The sequence below is a fragment of the Aegilops tauschii genome, chromosome 6 (genome assembly GCF_002575655.3).
Source record: "Aegilops tauschii subsp. strangulata cultivar AL8/78 chromosome 6, Aet v6.0, whole genome shotgun sequence".
In the NCBI taxonomy this organism is placed as follows: Eukaryota; Viridiplantae; Streptophyta; class Magnoliopsida; order Poales; family Poaceae; genus Aegilops; species Aegilops tauschii.
The window spans coordinates 311,088,497-311,110,917 of NC_053040.3; the positions used below are offsets into that span (position 1 = coordinate 311,088,497).

Genomic DNA, 22,421 nt, shown 5'->3' on the forward strand with positions numbered 1-22,421 from the left:
GGGTAGGGCACGCCCCCCACCCTTGTGGATGGTGGGTGGCCCCCCTCTGGTACTTTCTTCGTTCAGTATTTTTATTAATTCCAAAAATAACTTCCGTGGAGTTTCAGGACTTTTGGAGTTGTGCAGAATAGGTCTCTAATATTTGCTCATTTTCCAGCCCAGAATTCCAGCTGTCGGCATTCTCCCTCTTCATGTAAACCTTGTAAAATAAGAGAGAATAGGCATAAGTATTGTGACATAACGTATAATAAAAGCCCATAATGCAATAAATATCAATATAAAAGCATGATGCAAAATGGACGTATCAACTCCCCCAAGCTTAGACCTCGCTTGCCCTCAAGCGGAAGCCGATAACGATAAATATGTCCACATGCTTAGAGATAGAGGTGTCGATAAAATAAAATACAGACATGAGGGCATCATGATCATTCTTATAACAGCAACATAAATATATATTGTCATATGATTTCTTATGCTCAAGTAACAATCTGTTCACAATGTCAAGTATGAATCAGAAACTTCATTGAAAACTAACAAACTATAATCTCGGTTATTGAAGCAATTGCAATTTATCATAACATCGGAAAGAGTCAATATAAGAGCTTTTCAGCAAGTCCACATACTCAACTATCATTTAGTCTTTCACAATTGAAAACACTCACGCGATACTTATGGGTATGGAGTTTTAATCGGACACAGAGAAAGATAGGGGCTTATAGTGCTGCCTCCCAACCTTTTACCACAAGGGTAGTGTCAACAATAATAATTCATGCTAACTTACATCCAATTGGATATATGTATATATATATATATATCAGGATCTTTTCAACACAAGGTGCTTGCCAAAGGATAAAATGTAAAAAGGAAAGGTGAAGATCACTATGACTCTTGCATAAGGTATAAGACAAGAATAAAAGATAGGCCCTTCGCAGAGGGAAGCAGAGGTTGTCATGTGCTTTTATGGTTGGATGCACGAAATCTTAATGCAAAAGAACGTCACTTTATATTGCCACTTGTGATATGGACCTTTATTATGCAGTCCGTCGCTTTTATTGCTTCCACATCACAAGATCCTATAAAGCTTATTTTCTCCACACTAATAAATCATACATATTTAGAGAGCAATTTTTATTACATACAACATGACAACTTACTTGAAGGATCTTACTCAATCCATAGGTAGATATGGTGGACTCTCATGGAAAAACTGAGTTTAAGGGTATTTGGAAGCACAAGTAGTATCTCTACTTGGTGCAAAGAATTTGGCTAGCATGAGGGAGAAAGGCAAGCTCAACATGTTGGATGATCCATGACAATATACTTTATTTCGGATATAAGAAAACATAACCCATTACGTTGTCTTCCTTTTCCAACATCAACTCTTTAGCATGTCATATTTTAATGAGTGCTCACAATCATAAAAGATGTCCAAGATAGTATATTTATATGTGAGAACCTCTCTTTCTTTATTACTTCCTATTAATTGCAACGATGACCAGAACTATGTTTGTCAACTCTCAACATTTTTTATTCATCATACTCTTTATATGTGAAGTCATTACTCTTCATAAGATCAATATGATCTCTTTATTTCTTTTTATTCTCTCTTTTTCTTTTATTCCCTCACGATCATAGCAAGATAATCAAGCCCTTGACTCAACACTAATCTTTATTATATATAGCTCACGGACTCGATTACATAGAAGGATCATAAGGCAAAACTCAAAACTAAATCATACTAAAACTTTATTCTACTAGATCAAGATATTACCAAAAGGATCGAACTAAGAAAAAGGTAAAGATAGGAGTGTGATGGTGATACGATACCGGGGCACCTCCCCCAAGCTTGGCAGTTGCCAAGGGGAGTGCCCATACCCATGTGATTATATCTCTTTCCTCAGGGGTGGTGATGATGGAGTTGTTGATGATGTAGGTTTGTCGTCCCTCTTCCAAGGCATAGGCTCGCCATCATAGAAGGATGATCGAGTCTCCGGGATCCTTAAATCTGCAGCCAAACTCATCCTCTTGAATCTATATTCATACTCACACTTTTGGTTTTGCAGGTCATAGATCTGGGCTTGGAGGTGCTCGATTTTCTCATGAAGCTTGAAGATGGCCTCCCCAATGTCCTTGGCGTCCAGCTTGTGGTTGTTGGTGAACTCCGTGATCATTATGTGATTGGAGTCGAGTCCACGCTCCACCATCTCCTGACACTTGAAAACTTGTTGCTCCATTGCCTCGAGCCTTGTCTCCATGCTTCCGGTCCTCCTTGGTCCCTCAACATCGCGGATGTGCAGCAACCCCTCACGCATCTCAATGGTTTTAGGATGTTACAGCACTTCCGCGAGGTAGGGGTTGATGACCTTCTCGAAGAACTTGTCCTTGGGGGCACTTGGAGACGTCATGGTGATCTAGATCTGTCAGAAAAACAGCTCGAAACAAAAACAGAGGATATTTGCATGGTACGGTGGTCAAAACCTTCGGGAGATTATATAATGAATTTTTACCGACCAAAAGAAGTATCATGCAAGAAAACGGAGTCCGGAGAGCGCACGAGGTGCCCACGAGGCAGGGGGCGCGCCCTCCACCATCGTGGACGCCTCATGTCCTTCCCGGACTACTTCTTATTTTCCTATTTTCTTAAATATTCCAAAACGGATAAAAATTACCATTAGAACTGTTTTGGAGTCGGTTTACTTACCGTACCACATACCTATTCCTTTTCGGAGTCTGAAACGTTCTGGAAAGTGTCTCTTATGTATCCCTCCGGGGTTGCAGTTTCAATAACATTGGTTTCAACATTTATAGGATTACCTGAGATATAATGTTTGATTCTTTGACCGTTCACCACCTTTGGATTTGTGCCTTTGAAGTTGTCGATTTTTATGGCACCGGAACGATAGACCTCCTCGATAACGTAAGGCCCTTCCCATTTAGAGAGAAGCTTTCCTGCAAAAAATCTTAAACGAGAGTTGAATAGCAACACATAATCACCTACATTATACTCACGCTTTTGTATCCTTTTGTCATGCCATCTTTTAACTTTTTCTTTAAACAGTTTAGCATTCTCGTAGGCCTGGGTTCTCCATTCATCAAGTGAGCTAATGTCAAAAAGCCTCTTCTCACCGGCAAGTTTAAAATCATAATTGAGCTCTTTAATGGCCCAATATGCCTTATGTTCTAGTTCGAGAGGTAAGTGACATGCTTTTCCATAAACCATTTTATGTGGAGACATACCCATAGGATTTTTATATGCAGTTCTATAGGCCCATAAAGCATCATCAAGTTTCTTGGACCAATTCTTACTAGATCTATTAACAGTCTTTTGCAAAATTAATTTGAGCCCTCTATTACTCAAACCTACTTGACCATTAGACTGCGGATGGTATGGAGATGCAATTCTATGATTAACGTCATACCTAGCAAGCATTTTACAAAAAGCACCATGAATAAAATGTGAACTGCCATCAGCCATTAAATATCTAGGGACTCCAAACCTTGGAAAAATAACTTCTTTAAGCATCTTAATAGAGGTATTATGATCAGCACTACTAGTTGGAATAGCTTCTACCCACTTAGTAAAGTAATCAACAACAACTAAAATATGTGTATACCCATTAGAGGTAGGAAACGGTCCCATATAATCAAAGCCCCAAACATCAAATGGTTCAATAACAAGTGAATAATTCATAGGCATTTCTTGGCGTCTACTAATATTACCAATTCTTTGACATTCATCACAACACAAGACAAACTTACGGGCATCTTTGAAGAGAGTAGGCCAATAAAAACCGGATTGCAATACCTTATGTGCAGTTCTATCTCCAGCGTGGTGTCCTCCGTAAGATTCGGAGTGACACTTGCGTAGGATCTGTTCCTGTTCATGCTCAGGTATACAACGTCTAATAACACCATCTACTCCTTCTTTATAAAGATGCGGGTCATCCCAGAAGTAATGTCCTAAATCATAGAAAAACTTTTTCTTTTGCTGGTATGTGAAACTAGGTGGTATAAATTTAGCAACAATGTAATTAGCATAATCAGCATACCATGGAGCAGTGTGAGAAGCATTTATGACAGCTAATTGTTCATCAGGAAAGCTATCATCAATAGGTAGTGGGTCATCAAGAACATTCTCTAATCTAGACAAGTTGTCTGCAACGGGGTTCTCAGCTCCCTTTCTATCAATAATATGCAAATCAAATTCTTGTAGCAAGAGAACCCATCTAATAAGTTTAGGTTTAGCATCTTTCTCTTCCATAAGATATTTAATAGCAGCATGATCAGTGTGAACAGTTACTTTAGAATCAACAATATAAGGTCTGAACTTATCACAAGCGAATACAACTGCTAAAAATTCTTTTTCGGTAGTAGCATATTTTCTCTGGGCACTGTCTAGAGTTTTACTAGCATATTGGATAACATTTAATTTCTTATCAACTCTTTGTCCTAGAACAGCACCTACAGCATAATCACTAGCATCACACATAATTTCAAAGGGTAAATTCTAATCAGGAGGCTGAACAATAGGTGCAGAAATCAAAGCTTTCTTAAGTATTTCAAATGCTTCTACACAATCATCATCAAAGACAAAATGAATATCTTTTTGTAAGATATTAGTCAGAGGCCTAGAAATTTTAGAGAAGTCCTTAATGAACCTCCTATAAAAACCGGCATGACCAAGAAAATTTCTTATACCTTTAATGTCCTTGGGACATGGCATCTTTTCAATAGCATCAACTTTAGCTTTATCAACTTCAATACCTCTTTCAGAAATTTTATACCCCAAGACAATGCCTTCATTAACCATAAAGTGGCACTCCTCCTAATTCAAGACAAGATTAGTTTCTTCACATCTCTGCAAAACTCGATCAAGGTTGCTCAAGCAATCATCAAAAGAAGTTCCATATACGGAGAAATCATCCATGAAAACCTCAACAATCTTTTCACAAAAGTCAGAGAATATAGCCATCATGCATCTTTGAAAGGTAGCAGGTGCATTACATAAACCAAAAGGCATACGTCTATAAGCAAAGGTACCGAAAGGGCAAGTAAAAGTGGTCTTTTCTTCATCCTCTTTTGACACAGGTATTTGAGAGAAACCAGAATAACCATCTAGAAAGCAAAAATGTGTATGTTTGGATAATCTTTCTAGCATTTGATCAATAAAAGGTAAAGGGTAATGATCCTTTTTAGTGGCTTTATTTAATTTGCGGAAATCAATTACCATCCTATAACCTGTAACAATTCTTTGTGGGATCAATTCATCTTTATCATTAGGAACAACAGTAATACCACCCTTCTTAGGGACACAATGGACCAGGCTTACCCACTGACTATCAGCAACAGGATAAATTATACCTGCCTCCAGAAGCTTTAGTATTTCTTTTCTTACCACTTCCTTCATCTTAGGATTTAACCGTCGTTGGTGATCAACAACTGGTTTAGCGTCTTTCTCCAATTTTATTTTGTGCTGGCATAGAGTGGGACTAATGCCCTTAAGATCATCAAGAGTATATCCAATAGCAGCATGGTGCTTCTTCAGAGTTTTCAATGATTTATTTTCTTCATGCTCTGAAAGGTTAGCACTAATAATAACAGGATATATCTTTTTCTCATCAAGATAAGCATATTTAAGAGTATCAGGTAATGGTTTAAGCTCAAACACGGATCACCCTTTGGTGGAGGAGGATCCCTAGGATTTCAACAGACAAGTTGCATTTCAAAATAGGTCCCTGTTTAAAGAATACTTCATCTATTTCCCTTCTTTCATTCATAAACATATCATTTTCATGGTCTAGCAAATATTGTTCTAAAGGGTCATTAGGAGGCACGACAATAGAAGCAAGACCAATAATTTTACTAGGAAATTCCTCGTCACGGGGTTGTCTATGAAATTTAGCAAAGTTAAACTCATGAGACATATCCCCCAAACCAATAGTAACAACATCCTTTTCGCAGTCTATCCTAGCATTAACAATATTCAAGAAGGGTCTATCAAATATAATGGGACAAAAGCTATCTTGTGGGGAACCAAGAACAAGAAAATCAGCAGGATATTTAACTTTCCCACACAAGACTTCAACATCTCTAACAATCCCGACTGGTGAAATAGTATCTCTATTGGCAAGCTTAATTGTAACATCAATATCTTCTATCTTAGCAGGTGCAATATCATGCATAATTTCTTTGTATAAGGAATGAGGTATTGCACTTGCACTAGCACCCATATAACACAAGCCATGATAACAATGATCTCCTATTTTAACAGAAATAACAGGCATGCCTACAACAGGTCTATGTTTATTTTTAGCATCAGGTCTAGCAATTCTAGCAGCTTCATTACAGAAGTAAATAACATGCGCATCAATATTATCAGCCAAGAGATCTTTAACCATAGCAATACTAGGTTCAACTTTAATTTGCTCGGGGGGTTTGGGTGTCTTAATACTACTTTTTTTGACCACAATTGAAGCTTTAGCATGATCCTTTATTCTAACAGGGAAAGGTGGTTTCTCAATATAAGCAGTAGGAACAATAGGATCATTATAAGTGATAGTCTTTTCTTCAACTTTAATAGGTGAGACTACTTTTACATCAATGGGAGGATTATATTTAAACCACTTCTCCTTAGGGAGGTCAACATGAGTAGCAAAGGATTCACAGAAAGAAGCTACTATCTCAGAGTCAAGTCCATATTTAGTGCTAAATTCACGGAAAACATCGGTATCCATAAAAGATTTAACACAATCAAACTTAGGTGTTATACCTGACTCCTTACCTTCGTCGAGATCCCAATCTTCAGAGTTGTGTTTAATTCTTTCCAATAAATCCCATTTGAATTCAATAGTCTTCATCATAAAAGATCCAGTACAAGAAGTATCGAGCATGGAGAGATTATTGAGAGAAAGCCGAGCATAAATTTTTTTGAATAATCATTTCTCTTGAGAGCTCATGATTGGGGCATGAATATAACATTGACTTAAGCCTCCCCCAAGCTTGAGCGATGCTTTCTCCTTCGCGAGGCCAAAAATTATATATATAATTACGATCACGATGAACAAGATGCATAGGATAAAACTTCTGATGAAATTCCAATTTCAATCGGTTGTAGTTCCATGATCCCATATCATCACATAGCCTAAACCATGTCAATGCCTTTCCCTTCAAAGATAAAGGGAAGACCTTCTTCTTGATAACATCCTCGGGCATACCTGCAAGCTTAAATAATCCACAAACTTCATACACATAGATTAAGTGCAAATCGGGATGCAATGTTCCATCTCCTGTAAAAGGATAAGCTAGCAGTTTCTCTATCATACCCGAAGGAATTTCAAAGTAAACATTTTCAGTAGGTTCAGTAGGTTGAGGAGAAACTCTTTGCTCTACTGTTCGGGGTGAAGATACCCCAAACAAGCCCCTCAAAGGATTACTTTCCATAGTAACAAGTGACAGTAAATTTCAGCACACTATATAAATTTTTCCTTACCAAAGGCGCTTCACTCCCCGGCAAACGGCGCCAGAAAAGGGTCTTGATGACCCACAAGTATAGGGGATCTATCATAGTCCTTTCGATAAGTAAGAGTGTCGAACCCAACGAGGAGCAGAAGGAAATGACAAGCGGTTTTCAGTAAGGTATTCTCTGCAAGCACTGAAATTATCGGTAACAGATAGTTTTGTGATAAGGTAATTTGTAATGGGTAACAAGTAACGAAAGTAAATAAGGTGCAGCAAGATGGCCAAATCCTTTTTGTAGCAAAGGACAAGCCTGGAGAAACTCTTATATGAAGGGAAACGCTCCCAAGGACACATGGGAATTATTGTCAAGCTAGTTTTCATCACGCTCATATGATTCGCGTTCGTTACCTTGATAATTTGGTATGTGGGTGGACCAGTGCTTGGGTACTGCCCTTTCTTGGACAAGCATCCCACTTATGATTAACCCCTATTGCAAGCATCCGCAACTACAAAAAAAGTATTAAGGTAAACCTAACCATAGCATGAAACATATGGATCCAAATCAGCCCCTTACGAAGCAACTCATAAACTAGGGTTTAAGCTTCTGTCACTCTAGCAACCCATCATCTACTTATTACTTCCCAATGCATTCCTCTAGGCCCAAACAATGGTGAAGTGTCATGTAGTCGACGTTCACATAACACCACTAGAGGAAAGACAACATACATCTCATCAAAATATCGAACGAATACCAAATTCACATGACTACTTATAGCAAGACTTCTCCCATGTCCTCAGGAACAAACGTAACTACTCACAAATCATATTCATGTTCATAATCAGAGGGGTATTAATATGCATAAAGGATCTGAACATATAATCTTCCACCAAATAAACCAACTAGCATCAACTACAAGGAGTAATCAACACTACTAGCAACCCACAGGTACCAATCTGAGGCTTTGGGACAAAGATTGGATACAAGAGATGAACTAGGGTTTTAGAGGAGATGGTACTGGTGAAGATGTTGATGGATATTGACCCCCTCCCGATGAGAGGATCGTTGGTGATGACGATGGCGATGATTTCTCCCTCCCGGAGGGAAGTTTCCCCGGCAGAACAGCTCCGCCCGAGCCCTAGATTGGTTCCGCCAAGGTTCCGCCTCATGGCGGCGGTGTTTCGTCCCGAAAGCTTGCTTATGATTTTTTTTCCAGGGTAAAAGACTTCATATAGCAGAAGATGGTCACCGAAGGCCTGCCAGGGGGCCCACGAGGCGGGGGGGCGCGCCCCCCACCCTCGTGGATGGTGGGTGGCCCCCCTCTGGTACTTTCTTCGCTCAATATTTTTTATTAATTCCAAAAATAACTTCCGTGGATTTTCAGGACTTTTGGAGTTGTGCAGAATAGGTCTCTAATATTTGCTCCTTTTCCAGCCCAGAATTCCAGCTGCTGGCATTCTCCCTCTTCATGTAAACCTTGTAAAATAAGAGAGAATAGGCATAAGTATTTGACATAACGTATAATCACAGCCCATAATGCAATAAATATCGATATAAAAGCATGATGCAAAATGGACGTATCATGAACCAATTGCTCGGCTTGTCATCGGGGTTGTGCATGATAATTACTTTGTGTTAAGAGGGCAGAGTATGACAAGACTATATGATTTTGTAGGGATAGCTTTCTTTAGCATTGATATTTTGAAAGACATGATTGTTTGTTGGGATGCCTGAGTATTGATGTCTTTATGTCAAATTATAGACTATTGCTTTGATTCACTTATGTCTTAATATTCATGCCATGACTAGATATATGATCAAGTTTATGCTACGTAGCATTCCACATCAAAAATTATCTATTTTTATCATTTACCTACTCGAGGACGAGCAGGAATTAAGCTTGGGGATGTTGATACATCTTCGTCGTATCTATAATTTTTGATTGTTTCATGCCAATATTATACAACTTTTACATACTTTTGGCAACTTTTTATATGATTTATTGGACTAACCTATTGATCCAGTGCCCAGTGCCAGTTCATGTTTTTTGTGACCCAGAAAATCCATATCAAACGAAGTCCAAATGGAATAAAATTTTACGGAGAATTATTTTGGAATATATGTGATTTTTGGGAGTTGGAATCACCGCAAACGGAGGCCCACACAGCCCACAAGACACCAGGGCGCGCCAGAGGCCCCTGGCGCGTGGTGGTGGGTTGCGCCCTCCTCGAACGTCGGTTGGAGCTCTACTTCGGGCGCAAGGAAGCTTATATCCAGAAAAAATCGTGTTAAAATCTCAGCGCAATCGGAGTTACGGATCTCCCGGAATATAAGAAACGGTTTTCGGCCAGATCTGGGAAACGCGAAACAAAAGAGAACAGAGAGGGAGATCCAATCTCGGAGGGGCTCCTGCCCCTCCGCCGCCATGGAGATCAAGGACCAGAGGGGGAACTCTCATCCCATCTAGGGGGAGGCCAAGGAAGAAGAAGGAGGGGGCCTCTCTCCCCCTCGCTTCCGATGGCGCCGGAGTGCCGCCGTGGCAACGATCAGGACAGCGATCTACATCAACAATCTTGCTACCTTCAACACCAACTCTCCCCCCTCTATGTAGCGGTGTAACACCCCTTCTCCCCGCTGTAATCTCTACTTAAACATGGTGCTCAACTCCATATATTATTTCCCAATGATCTATGGTTATTCTATGATGTTTGAGTAGATCCGTTTTGTCCTATGGGTTAATCGTGATCTTGGTTGGTATGATTGTATATTTTATTTATGGTGCTATCCTACGGTGCTCTCCGTTCTCGCGCAAACGTGAGGGGCCCCCGCTGTAGGGTGTTGCAATATGTTCATGGTTCGCTTATGGTGGGTTGCGAGAGTGATAGAGGCTTAAACCCGAGTAAGCGGGGTATGACGTATGGGAGTAAAGAGGACTTGATACTTAATGCTATGGTTGGCTTTCACGACTTCAATGATCTTTAGTAGTTGCGGATGCTTGCTAGGGGTCCAATCATAGGTTCATATAATCCAAGTAGAGAAAGTATGTTAGCTAATGCCTCTCCCTCATATAAAATTACAAGAATGATTACCGGTACTTGTTATCGATTGCCTAGGGTCAAATAACTTTCTTGTTGACACAAACCCTTTTACTAAACACCTATCTTTTATTATCTTGCAAAGTACTTCTAGTTTTATTCTTGCAAAGTGGTTCTAGCATCACTCCTACAACTAGTTTCATACTTGTTTTCGGTAAAGCAAACGTCAAGTGTGCGTAGAGTTGTATCGGTGGTCGATAGAACTTGAGGGAATATTTGTTCTGCCTTTACCTCCTCGTTGGGTTCGACACTCTTATTTATCGAAGAAGGCTACAAACAATCCCCTATACTTGTGGGTTATCAGTAGGCCAATATAACCCAGATTGCAATACCTTGTGAGCAGTTCTGTCTCCCGCATGATGTCCTCCATAAGCTTCGGAGTGACATTTCCGTAGGATTTGTCCCTGTTCATGCTCAGGTACACAATGTCTAACAATACCATCTACTCCTTTATAAAGATGTGGGTCATCCCATAAGTAATGTCTTAAATCATAGAATATATTTTTATTTTGTTGGTATGTAAAGCTAGGTGGTAAATATTTAGCAACAATGTAATTAGCATAGTCAGCATACCAAGGAGTGCTATGAGAAACATTTATTGCAGCTAACTGCTCATCAGGAAAACTATCATCAATAGGTAGTGGGTCATCAAGGACATTCTCAAGCCTAGACAAGTTATCAGCTATGGGGTTCTCTGCTCTTTTTCTATCAATGATACATAGATCAAATTCTTGTAGCAAAAGAACCCATCGAATAAGTCTAGGTTTAGCATCTTTCTTTTCCATAAGATATTTATAGCAGCATGGTCGGTGTGAACAATTACTTTTGAATCAACAATGTAAGATCTAAATTTATCACAAGCAAACACCACTGCTACAAATTCCTTTTCAGTAGTACCATAATTTCTTTGAGCACTGTCTAGAGTCTTACTAGCATAATGAATAACATTTAGTTTCTTATCAACTCTTTGTCCTAGAATAGCACCAACAGGATAATCACTAGCATCACACATAATTTCAAAAGGCAAGTTACAGTCAGGTGGTTGAACAATAGGTGCAGAAATTAAGGCTTTCTTGAGTGTTTCAAAGGCTTCTAAACAATCATCATCAAAAACAAAAGGAACATCCTTTTGCAAAAGATTTATAAGGGGCCTAGAAATTTTCGAAAAGTCTTTGATAAATCTCCTATAGAAACCAGCATGACCTAAGAAACTACGAATACCTTTGATATCTTTAGGACATGGCATTTTCTCAATTGCATCAACCTTAGCTTTGTCCACCTCAACACCTCTTTCAGAAATTTTATGGCCCAAAACAATACCTTCATTAACCATAAAGTGGCACTTCTCCCAATTCAAGACAATATTCATTTGCTCGCATCTCTGCAAAACTCGATCAAGATTGCTTAAACAATCATCAAAAGACTTCCCATAAACAGAAAAGTCATCCATGAAAACCTCAAGAATCTTTTCACAAAAGTCAGAGAATATAGCAGTAATACATCTTTGAAAGGTAGCAGATGCATTGCATAAACCAAAAGGCATACGTCTATAAGCATAAGTTCCAAAGGGGCAAGTGAAAGTGGTCTTTTCTTGAGCAGGTTGAGAAACATGTATTTCTGAAAATCCAGAATATCCATCAAGGAAGCAAAAATGTGTGTGCTTAGACAATCTTTCTAGCATTTGATCAATAGAAGGTAGAGGGTAATGATCTTTTCCAGTTGCTTTGTTTAATTTTCTAAAATCAATTACCATTCTATAGCCTGTAGCAATTCTTTGTGTGATGAGTTCTTTCTTATCATTAGGAACAACAGTTATACCTCCTTTCTTAGGGACACAATGAATAGGACTTACCCATCTACTATCAGCTATAGGATAGATTATACCTGCTTCCAAAAGTTTTAATATTTCCATTCTTACCACTTCTTTCATCTTTGGATTTAACCGACGTTGGTGATCAACAACAGGTTTAGCATCAGGTTCCATATTAATTTTGTGCTGACATAGAGTGATATTTAAAGGGTTGGTGATATTTAAACCACTTCTCCTTAGGGAGATCAACATGAGTAGCAAATGGTTCACAAAAGGAGGCTACTATCTTAGAGTCAAGTCCATATTTAGTGCTAAACTTTTGAAAAGCATCGGTATTCATAAAAGATTTAACACAGTCATACTTAAGCTTAATACCTGACTCTTTACCTTCGTCGAGTTCCCAATCTTCAGAGTTGCATTTAATTCTTTCCAAAAGATCCCTCAAAGGATTGTTTTCCATAGTAACAAGTGAAAATAAATTTCAGCACGTAGTAATAATTTGTCCTTACCAAGAGCGCTTCACTCCGTGGCAACAGTGCCAGAAAAGAGCCTTGATGACCCACAAGTATTTGGGATCGATTGTAGCCTTTTCAATAAGTAAGAGTGTCGAACCCAATGAGGAGAAGAAGGAAATGACAAGTGGTTTTCAGCAAGGTAATGTCTGCAAGTGCTAAAATTGTAAGTAGCAGAGTAGTTTGATAGCAAGATAGTTTGTAACAAGCAAGTAATGATAACGGTAACAAAATTGCAGCAAGGTAGTGATAACCCACAAGTATAGGGGATCGTTTGTAGCCTTCTTCGATAAATAAGAGTGTCGAACCCAACGAGGAGGTAAAGGCAGAACAAATATTCCCTCAAGTTCTATCGACCACCGATACAACTCTACGCACACTTGAGGTCTGCTTTACCGAAAACAAATATGAAACTAGTTTGTAGGAGTGATCCTAGAACTACTTTGCAAGAATAAAACTAGAAGTACTTTGCAAGATAATAAAAGTTAGGTGTTTAGTAAAAGGGTTTGTGTCAACAAGAAAGTTATTTGTCCCTAGGCAATCGATAACAAGTACCGGTAATCATTCTTGTAATTTTATATGAGGGAGAGGCATGAGCTAACATACTTTCTCTACTTGGATTATATGCATTTATGATTGGACCCCTAGCAAGCATCTGCAACTACTAAAGATCATTAAGGTCGTGAAACCCAACCATAGCATTAAGTATCAAGTCCTCTTTACTCCCATACATCATACCCCACCTACTCGGGTTTAAGCTTCTGTCACTCTCGCAACCCACCATAAGCGAACCATGAACATATTGCAACACCCTACAGCGGGGGCCCCTCACGTTTGCGCGAGAACGGAGGGCACCGTAGGACAACACCATAAATAAAATATACAATCATACCAACCAAGATCACGATTAACCCACAGGACAAAATGGATCTACTCAAACATCATAGGATAACCATAGATCATTGGGAAATAATATATGTAGTTGAGCACCATGTTTAAGTAGAGATTACAGCAGGGGGAAGAGGTGTTACACCGCTGCATAGAGGGGGAGAGAGTTGGTGTTGACGGTAGCAAGATTGTTGATGTAGATCGCTGTCCCGATCGTTGCCCCGGCGGCACTCCGGCGCCACCGGAAGCGAGGGGGAGAGAGCCCCCCTCCTTCTTCTTCTTCCTTGGCCTCCCCCTTAGATGGGAGGAGAGTTCCCCCTCTGTTCCTTGGTCTCCATGGCGGCGGAGGGGCGGGAGCCCCTCCGAGATTGGATCTCCCTCTCTGTTCTCTTCTGTTTTTCGTTCCCCAGATCTGGCCGAAAACCGTTTCTTATATTCTCAAAGATCAGTAATTCCGGTTGCACTGAGATTTTAACACGATTTTTTTATGGATATAAGCTTCCTTGCGCCCGAAGTAGAGCTCCAACCGACGTACGAGGTGAGCACAACCCACCACCACGCGCCTGGCTCCAGGGTGGTGCGCTGGTGTCTTGTGGTGCGTGTGAGCCTCCGTTTGCGGTGATTCCAACTCCCAAAAATCACATATATTCCAAAATAATTCTCCATAAAATTTTATTGCATTTGGACTTCGTTTGATATGGATTTTTTGCGAGACAAAAACATGCAAAAAATAGGAACTGACACTGGGCACTGGATCAATAGATTAGTCCAATAAATCATATAAAAAGTTGCCAAAAGTATGTGAAAGTTGTATAATATTGGCATGAAACAATCAAAAATTATAGATACGACGGGGACGTATCAGGTAGCCCAATCATTTTGAGGCAAAGGACAAGCCAAAACGGTCTCCTATAATAAGCAAAGCGTTCTTGAGGGTACACGGGAATTTCATCTAGTCACTTTCATCATGTTGATTCGATTCGTGTTCGCTACTTTGATAATTTGATATGTGGGTGGACCAGTGCTTAGGTGTTGTTCTTAATTGAACAAGCCTCCTACTTATGATTAACCCCCTCGCAAGCATCCGCAACTACGAGAAAAGTATTAAGAATAAATTCTAACCATAGCATCAAACTTTTGGATCCAATCGGCCCCTTATGGAATAACGCATAAACTAGGGTTTAAGCTTCTGTCACTCTCGCAACCCATCATCTAATAACTACTCCACAATGCATCCCCTTAGGCCCAAATATGGTGAAGTGTCATGTAGTCGACGTTCACATGACACCACTAAGGGAATCACAACATACATACTATCAAAATATCAAACACATATCAAGTTCACATGATTACTTGCAACATGATTTCTCCCGTGACCTCAAGAACAAAGTAACTAGTCACAAATGATAATCATGCTCAAGATCAGAGGGGTGTTAAATAGCATATTGGATCTGAACATATAATCTTCCACCAAATAAACCATACAGTAATCAACTACAAGATGTAATCAACACTACTAGTCACCCACAAACACCAATCTATAGTTCTGGTCCACAGATTGAACACAAGAGATGAAGTAGGGTTTGAGAGGAGATGGTGCTGTTGAAGATGTTAATGGAGATTGCCCTCCCCAAGATGGGAGAGTTGTTGGTGATGATGATGACGATGATTTTCTCCTTCGGGAGGGAAGTTCCCCCGGTGGAATCGCTCCGCCGGAGGTCAAAAGTGCTCCTGCCCAAGTTCCGCCTCGAGACGGCGGCGCTCCGTCCCGAAAGTCCTCTCCTTATTTTTTTCTAGGTCAAAATGACTTATATACCAGAAGATGGGCGCCGGAGGTGGGCCGAGGGGAGCACAACCCACCAGGGCGCGCCCAGGTGGGTTGTGCCCACCTGGTGGCCCCCCTCTAGTACTTATTGGCTCCAATATTTCTTATATATTCCATACAAAATCCTCGTGAAGTTTCAGCTCATTTGGAGTTGTGCAGAATAGATGGCCTGACGTAGCTTTTCCAGGTCCAGATTTTCAGCTGCCGGAATTCTCCCTCTTTGTGTGTACCTTGCATATTATGAGAGAAAAGGCATTAGAATTACTCCAAAAAGCATTATTATGCATAAAAACATTTTAAATAATAGTAGGTAAACATGATGCAAAATGGACGTATCAGGGCGCGAGGTGACGTGCACGGATCTGGCGCGTGTGCGTGGTGACGGCACGGGGATGCGCGGATCTGGCGCAATCGCCGATGCGTGAGGCAGATGGGAGTGCGGGGCTGCGCGAGCCTTGAGCGGGCGGGTGGTTCGCTACCGCAGTGAGCGCCCTTGGGGGAGGTGTGGTGGATTCGGCGAGCTGGTGGCCTAGATTGCAGCGGACGGCGGCGGATCCGGCCCCGTTTCACGGCGATGACTTGTGGGCGTGGAATCCGACGCTAGAGGGAGCAAGGCGGCATGCGAGGGCTGCAGCGGGCGTGGCCGTGCAGGGGGGTGTTGCCGGCGCGTTGGGGGCGCGAGCGGGCATCCAGGTGCGGGGGGGGGGGAGGGGCTGGATCTGCCAGGTCGTCCATGGCTGGCGGCCCGGGAGGGGAACTGCTGCAGGCTCGTCGTTGGGGAGGCTAGCTGTGGCCCTTGCATAGTGGTGGCGTGCTCTTTGTGTGAGGGGTGCGGGGTCCAATGGAGGTACGGGTCGACCTCGGCCTGCTACGCGGAGTGGCTGCTCCGGATGAAAGTCTGGACGGTGTTGGCCGGCCGGCAGCGACGGCGCCTGTGGGCGTCACTATCCTCCCTGGAGGCGTCGTCGGGAATCTCACAACCAGTTCTCCCAGATCAAGTCCTTCGGGTGAAAGCCCAAATCCTGGTGCAGGGTCGGGCGGTGGCGTCGTCTTCAACGTCGTTCCCCCTCTTTAGGGCATCGTCTTGAAGACTTTGATCCCTTTGGTGCTTCCTACGACTGGACGTGCACGGTGGCTTCTGTGGCAACAATGACGGCGGTGAGCTATGTCGGAGGCGTTGCCTTGGTCGGGGTAGTCGGCTCTTCTTCTCCGGCGTGTCCGTGGGATACCTCGACTGTGTGTTGTTGTGAAGTCGAAGTCGTGGTGGGGGGCCGGTGGTATACGATTACGCGTGACTGGTGGTTCGTTCAGTGATCCCCTGTGACACCAACCTTACCTAGATTCCTTCGTGATTTTACCGTTTGAGCCGGAGATGCGCTGTCTAGTATGGTTTCTATGGAGTGTTGTGCCGCGGCTATTAGGGCTGCCTTTTTTCTTTTTTTTTTCTTTGATCTTCGGATCTTTTGGTCCTAGGACCTTCACCATCTTGTTGTTTTTCGTTGCTTCCTGCTGTTATCAATGAAATGCCAGCGATGCTGGATCTTTAAAAAATCAAAAGAAAATACTACCCCATAAAAAACTCGAAAGAAAAAACGTGTGGATCTCTTGTTTTGGGACTTCCAATCGTGGCACAGCGCAATTCTACGGCCCACTCGTTAGTGGCAGCAGTTTCCCGGAATCGAGACATTACTGCGCAAAGCACTCCCGCTTTCCCCACCCACACCCACACCCCCGGCCCGGGCCCCCATCTTCGCCCCTTTGTTCCTCCCTCTTTTGCATCTCTCGCCGGGGCAGGGCACGGAGGGTGGAAGAAACAGGGCGGCAGCCGGGCTGGGAAGGAGGAGGAAGGAAGCAACCCCACCCACCACCCGCTCCTTCTTCCTCCCCCCTCCTCACCCCCCTCCACGCCTCCCAGGGCCCGAGCTGCTGCCATGGCGGATAGCAACCCGGACAGCATCAAGAGATACACGCCTCCCGTGCACAGGTCAACCCCTCCCGCATTCGCCTTTCTTTCCACGAGGCTCCTGCAGCTTCTTGCCATTTTCGATTCGGGCCGCGCTTACCGAGAATCGCATTACGAGTGTGGGATTGGACCCCGGCCTGGTCGAATCCTTTGCGAGAAGAGGTGGCTTCCTGGTGATCTGGGGTACCTGTGGCGCGGAGGCTGGGAGCTGCTTGCCTTGGATTCGGCCATTTCCTGGGATTTTGGTACTACTATTACGCTTTGGGGCATCCATTTGGTGGTTTGGTTGGGATTAGCTGGAAGGTTGACGGTGTGACGTTCTCATTGCCCTTCTTAGATTTGGCTGCTACGTCGTTTTCTATAGCTGCTTAATGCGTGTGATTTGAGGTAGCGCCTGGGAACATGTAATAGCCTATGATTGTTGTCACCGAATCGGCATATCTAGACTTGCTTTTTCTTTTTCTTTTCGCTATCCTATTTTGGAGATGGACGCTGGCTTTCTGCTAGCTCATACTAGAGGGCATAATGAAAGCGGTTCTTGACACATATATCTTCATCACTAGCAAGCTACCATTGTTGGTCCGGTGGTCTTTTGGCATGTTGATCTAGCTTATCAGTGAGTATATGGAAAAATGACACTCTTGAAAGCTAACTTTTTACCTAAAGGGTATTTGTTTAGCTTTGGTCAAGCATCATGGCTTCATTCCAAGATGAAGGGTGACTCTATTGTGGATTATCAACTTAGAGCAACCTGGTTTAGCCACTCTCACCCATGCAGTCGTCCAGCTTGGATAAAGCCGATGATTAGTTTGAAGTAGTGTATATAATTGGCTTGAAGGTCTTTTGTCTATATTATCTGGCTCTGTATGTTTTAGATTTCTGTTACTCAAATGCTGTAATTGTTCTGTAGTCACTTACGATTCACAATCACAATTTAGTTCAGCATGAACAGAAAGTAGATTTCTTGGAGAAATCTTGTGCGTTCAGTTGACAACATCGTTGATTTGGTCAGTTGTTCTTAGTTATGTTTCTAGTATTTCTGACCCAATACTTAGATATCTGCAGTTCTCAGTATGTGTATGATGTTGAAAAACCTAGTTAGTACTTGAAAGATGTTTTTGCGCTGACTGCATTGTTAGCTTTTTATGTTGCTACGTATTTGTGCGTATGACCTGCTTGCTGATGGCTGTCTTACTCTCATTATGCTTCAGGAATCGTGCAAACAATCGCCGCAAGGCTGGAGGTACATCTCATTTGGATGCGATCAGTTAGACTTCATAGATACTTGCTATGTTATGTTTTCCTTATATTGTATGGTTGGTCACTACGCTCAGTATGATGCGCATGGTCCCACCAATAGTCAATAACTCAATATGATCTGTCGTAGTTGCTTGGTGTTATATGGTATCACTCATTGTGTCCCAAAGTTTGCCTAGGAGTGCTTTTAGATGTCTACATTCTCCAATTAATGTGGTTCTTCTTTGAGACAATGAGTGATACCATTAGTAACAGTAAGATCTTTAGTACACCAACATCTCTGTATGAACACTCTATGCACTATTGCATGGGTTTAAAATATCGCACATCTAATGCAGGTCACCTGCAAATTTTAATCATATTCTGCTAATCTCTGTAATTAGCCATTTCAGAAGTAAAAAATGATTTTGCTGTTCTTTTTACTTACATGGTCATCTCTTATATCTTCTCAGAAACTCCTTTCATAGATATGTTTGCACTTCCATTTTATCCATCTGTAATAAACTTTTGATGTGTATTTTCCTTGTACGTATTTTTGTATGCTCAATCTGTATGTTTAAGTTTAGCTAACATTTGGGACACTTTTCCTATTTCATCAAGCAGATAGGGCTGAGAAAGCCAACTATTCATACAACAATGATGGAGAGAAGAGCCATGTTCCTTCACTAAAGAACCTTCCTCCAATTATCCATCATGATGCTTTTGTCAGCAATGCTCAAAATGATTACAGTCATGCAAGATTAGTACCATTGGAAGGATGTTCTGCTAGTGAGGCTTCACAGCTTCTCAGTGAACGTATGTTTATCAGAAAGACTGCATACCCATACTGCCCTTTCAATGGCTTGTAGAATATCTGTGCTAGAAGTTATTTTCTTTTGAATACTGAAAATTGCTGCATATTATTGCTGTGTCACATAAAATCTACAATAACATGATAAGAAAGTGTGTGCGATCTATTTCTGTTTTGAGCTTATACATGCTAACGATTCAATATCCACTCACTCAAATTACAATGTGTAAGCATGGAACACCTTTTGCAATTTATTTCCAATTATATGCTTGCGAGTCTTAGTTGTAAGAACATCCAGTGATCCAGCTTGGATACCTATTGCTGATAATGTGATCTCTTCTTTTCCTTTGTTAATCATATCCTCGACTGTTCGTTTTCTGACAATTGCACTTACAAATCACCAGAGCGTAGGCAAGTTTAGTTACTTATGGTCTGGTCTTCTCAGACACGCACTGTTATTTCATCCTACAAGCTGCAGCCGTTGTACTAAATCTGACTTAACTTATTTCTCTACATTTCACCTTGTGATAATAACCCTCCATGCTGTTTCTCTGTAGGTTGGGCTGCTGCAATGAACATGTATAATGACCCAAATGATTCCCCTGGTGAGCACACATATTGCAATTAGTTTCACGTTGCTCCATTGTAGGTGTTAAAGCAAGCATAGCTCCTTAATATTCAAGAACCACCACACACAATTTAAAATTCGAATTAGCTTTCATCTATTGGCAGTTTAATTGGTTCTTGTGTGTTGGTTCATGCTATACCAACTTGATGGCCACATTCTTACGATGTTATCACATACAAAAAGTCAAATTAGCTCCCTCTACTATCACGCAAGTTTATATTGGACTGTAGTGCAAGCTATTTAATCCCCTTAACAAGGACTGGTAGTCTGGTACACATCACCCATTGATTTTCATTTTAAAAGCAGTTTTGACATGTCGATTGCTTCTGTTGTATCCCAGTCAGCATCATGCTAGTACATTGAAGTGTGAGGTGTCTTTTTGACATGGCTCATTGGCTTACTGACTCAGCGAATCGAACCCTGTTGGATTTCACATAAGCAAGCATGGCTAGGGTGAAAATTGTGCTAGTTTCGAAACGAGTGTTGAATAAGCGGTTTTACAGTAGTTGGTCCAGTTTGAACTTTCCTGAAAGTGAAAAATAATGATGCAAATTGGACTATAGCACATCATATCTAGTCTGCATAACCATAACGTAACTGTATCCTAGCAGCAAGTCTGAAGAATCATATCAGCTAGTCATGTGTATATGTTGCTAGCCTGATTTTTGACATTGGTTGTCCTGTTCTAACCTTCCTGTTGGTGCTATGGTAAAAAAAATTTAACATGAAATGTTCAATTTCCCTAAGATTCTCGCGTCTAGCAACTTCAGGCAACACACATAGGGGAGATTTACTGCATTGATAAGAGTGAATTTTGGATGGAGCTCTAAGCACAAGTAATTGGTGTGTGATCCAAGTTTTAGAAATAAGGATCAAAGATGCTCTAATGGCCTTTTAATGTGTAATTTTGTTAGCCTTCAGTCATTGACAAGAAAGAATGCACGTGAATCTGAAGTGTTGGTAGCAGTAGTGGCACAATCACGGGGAAAGACAAAAATGTTCTTAGGATCATGTGGACCTATCAGTGTCACTAGGATGGTGCATGCTGCTGTGCACTTCAAATGTTTTTATGAATAGATGTCTCATAAAGATCATATTCAGCTATACTGCCTTAACCTCATATCAATGCTGCCAATTTGAAACAACAAAGCAGAGTGCCCTCCTATAATGATGCTAAGTTGCTAACTATGTTATCTCAATGATTGAGCAGATAAACCGGTGATGTACGCTGGATCTGGCGGATCGTCATGGGGTCAAGGTCACATGAAACTTCCTCATCAGGTATGAACTAAACCAACAAATTATTATTGTTATTTTGGTTTTCCTCTTAAATTTTTTCTTTCTTTCTATACACTGATTGCTCTCGTGTGTTGACTGGAAGTATAGATGAACTTCCTCGAAGATCTGCGTCGTGCGGTAGATGCTCAAACGGGCCTGGCAGCGGCGCTCAGCACCTGGAACTAATTAAAGTCAAGCTGCATCGGTGGAGTGTCACAGATTTATCAGAAGCAAGCTATTTTGCCAGCTCAATGTGTGTTCAGTTTCGTTTGAAAACTATATGTATGATGATAAGTCCAAATTTTAGTCTAACCTGCGGCTGCTTGGTTTCTCTAAAATGGGAGCAGCAGTCAATCTCTTGTAGCCTTACAGATGGAAGGGCATTGCTGTGTCGTGAACCTGAGTCACCGGGTAGGTACTCGATTACTCTGCCTTAACAATGCCCTGGTAAAAGTTGTATTCGGTTGAAAGAAAAAGATTGTTTGGATATACTCTGTCATGGCCATGAATTTTGTGCAGTTCTTTGAGATTTGTTGAGTGCTTGTTTAGAGGCTTCATTTTTAGCAGCATGGGTACAACCACCGTCCTGAACAAAAGTACCTGGCGACGCTGTCCTTGCTCAAACATATATACTCCCTCCGTCCCATAGTGTCAAAAAACGTCTTACATTATGGGACGGAGGGAGTAGTTCTCTAAGCTGTTTCAGTTGTAAGTGGGTCTTAGCAGGGTGTCATGTTAGTGACAATGTGATCCTTCAATTCATGGTGCAAATTGATTTTTTTCACGGGCAAATTAAGGCTCCAAAATTTCATATCGATGGGTGCAGTCTTTCAGATAGGCAGGTGGCCTTTGAGGGAGGAGCTAAGTTTTGCTTTCTTAGCGCCTTGTTTGGATTCTGCTCTTACCAATTATATGAGAC

At 41.4% G+C, this 22,421-nt stretch overlaps 1 protein-coding gene across 1 annotated transcript; it reads left to right on the forward strand.

Moving 5' to 3' along the window:
* Positions 1-17,282: 17,282 nt before the first annotated feature.
* LOC109779954 (uncharacterized) lies at positions 17,283-21,991 on the forward strand. Its single transcript, XM_020338553.4, has 6 exons — positions 17,283-17,570; positions 18,761-18,792; positions 19,410-19,601; positions 20,154-20,201; positions 21,435-21,505; positions 21,611-21,991. The coding sequence occupies exons 1-6, from the start codon at positions 17,518-17,520 to the stop codon at positions 21,686-21,688; spliced, it is 474 nt and encodes a 157-aa protein (XP_020194142.1). The 5' UTR covers positions 17,283-17,517; the 3' UTR covers positions 21,689-21,991.
* Positions 21,992-22,421: the final 430 nt, after the last annotated feature.

Coding starts and splice junctions, on each gene's coding strand:
- LOC109779954 (XM_020338553.4), top strand. CDS start 17,518: ATGGCGGATAGCAACCCGGACAGCATCAAGAGATACACGCCTCCCGTG. Junction 18,793..19,409: donor CAATCGCCGCAAGGCTGGAG/GTACATCTCATT, acceptor TTCATCAAGCAG/ATAGGGCTGAGAAAGCCAAC. Junction 20,202..21,434: donor TGACCCAAATGATTCCCCTG/GTGAGCACACAT, acceptor ATGATTGAGCAG/ATAAACCGGTGATGTACGCT.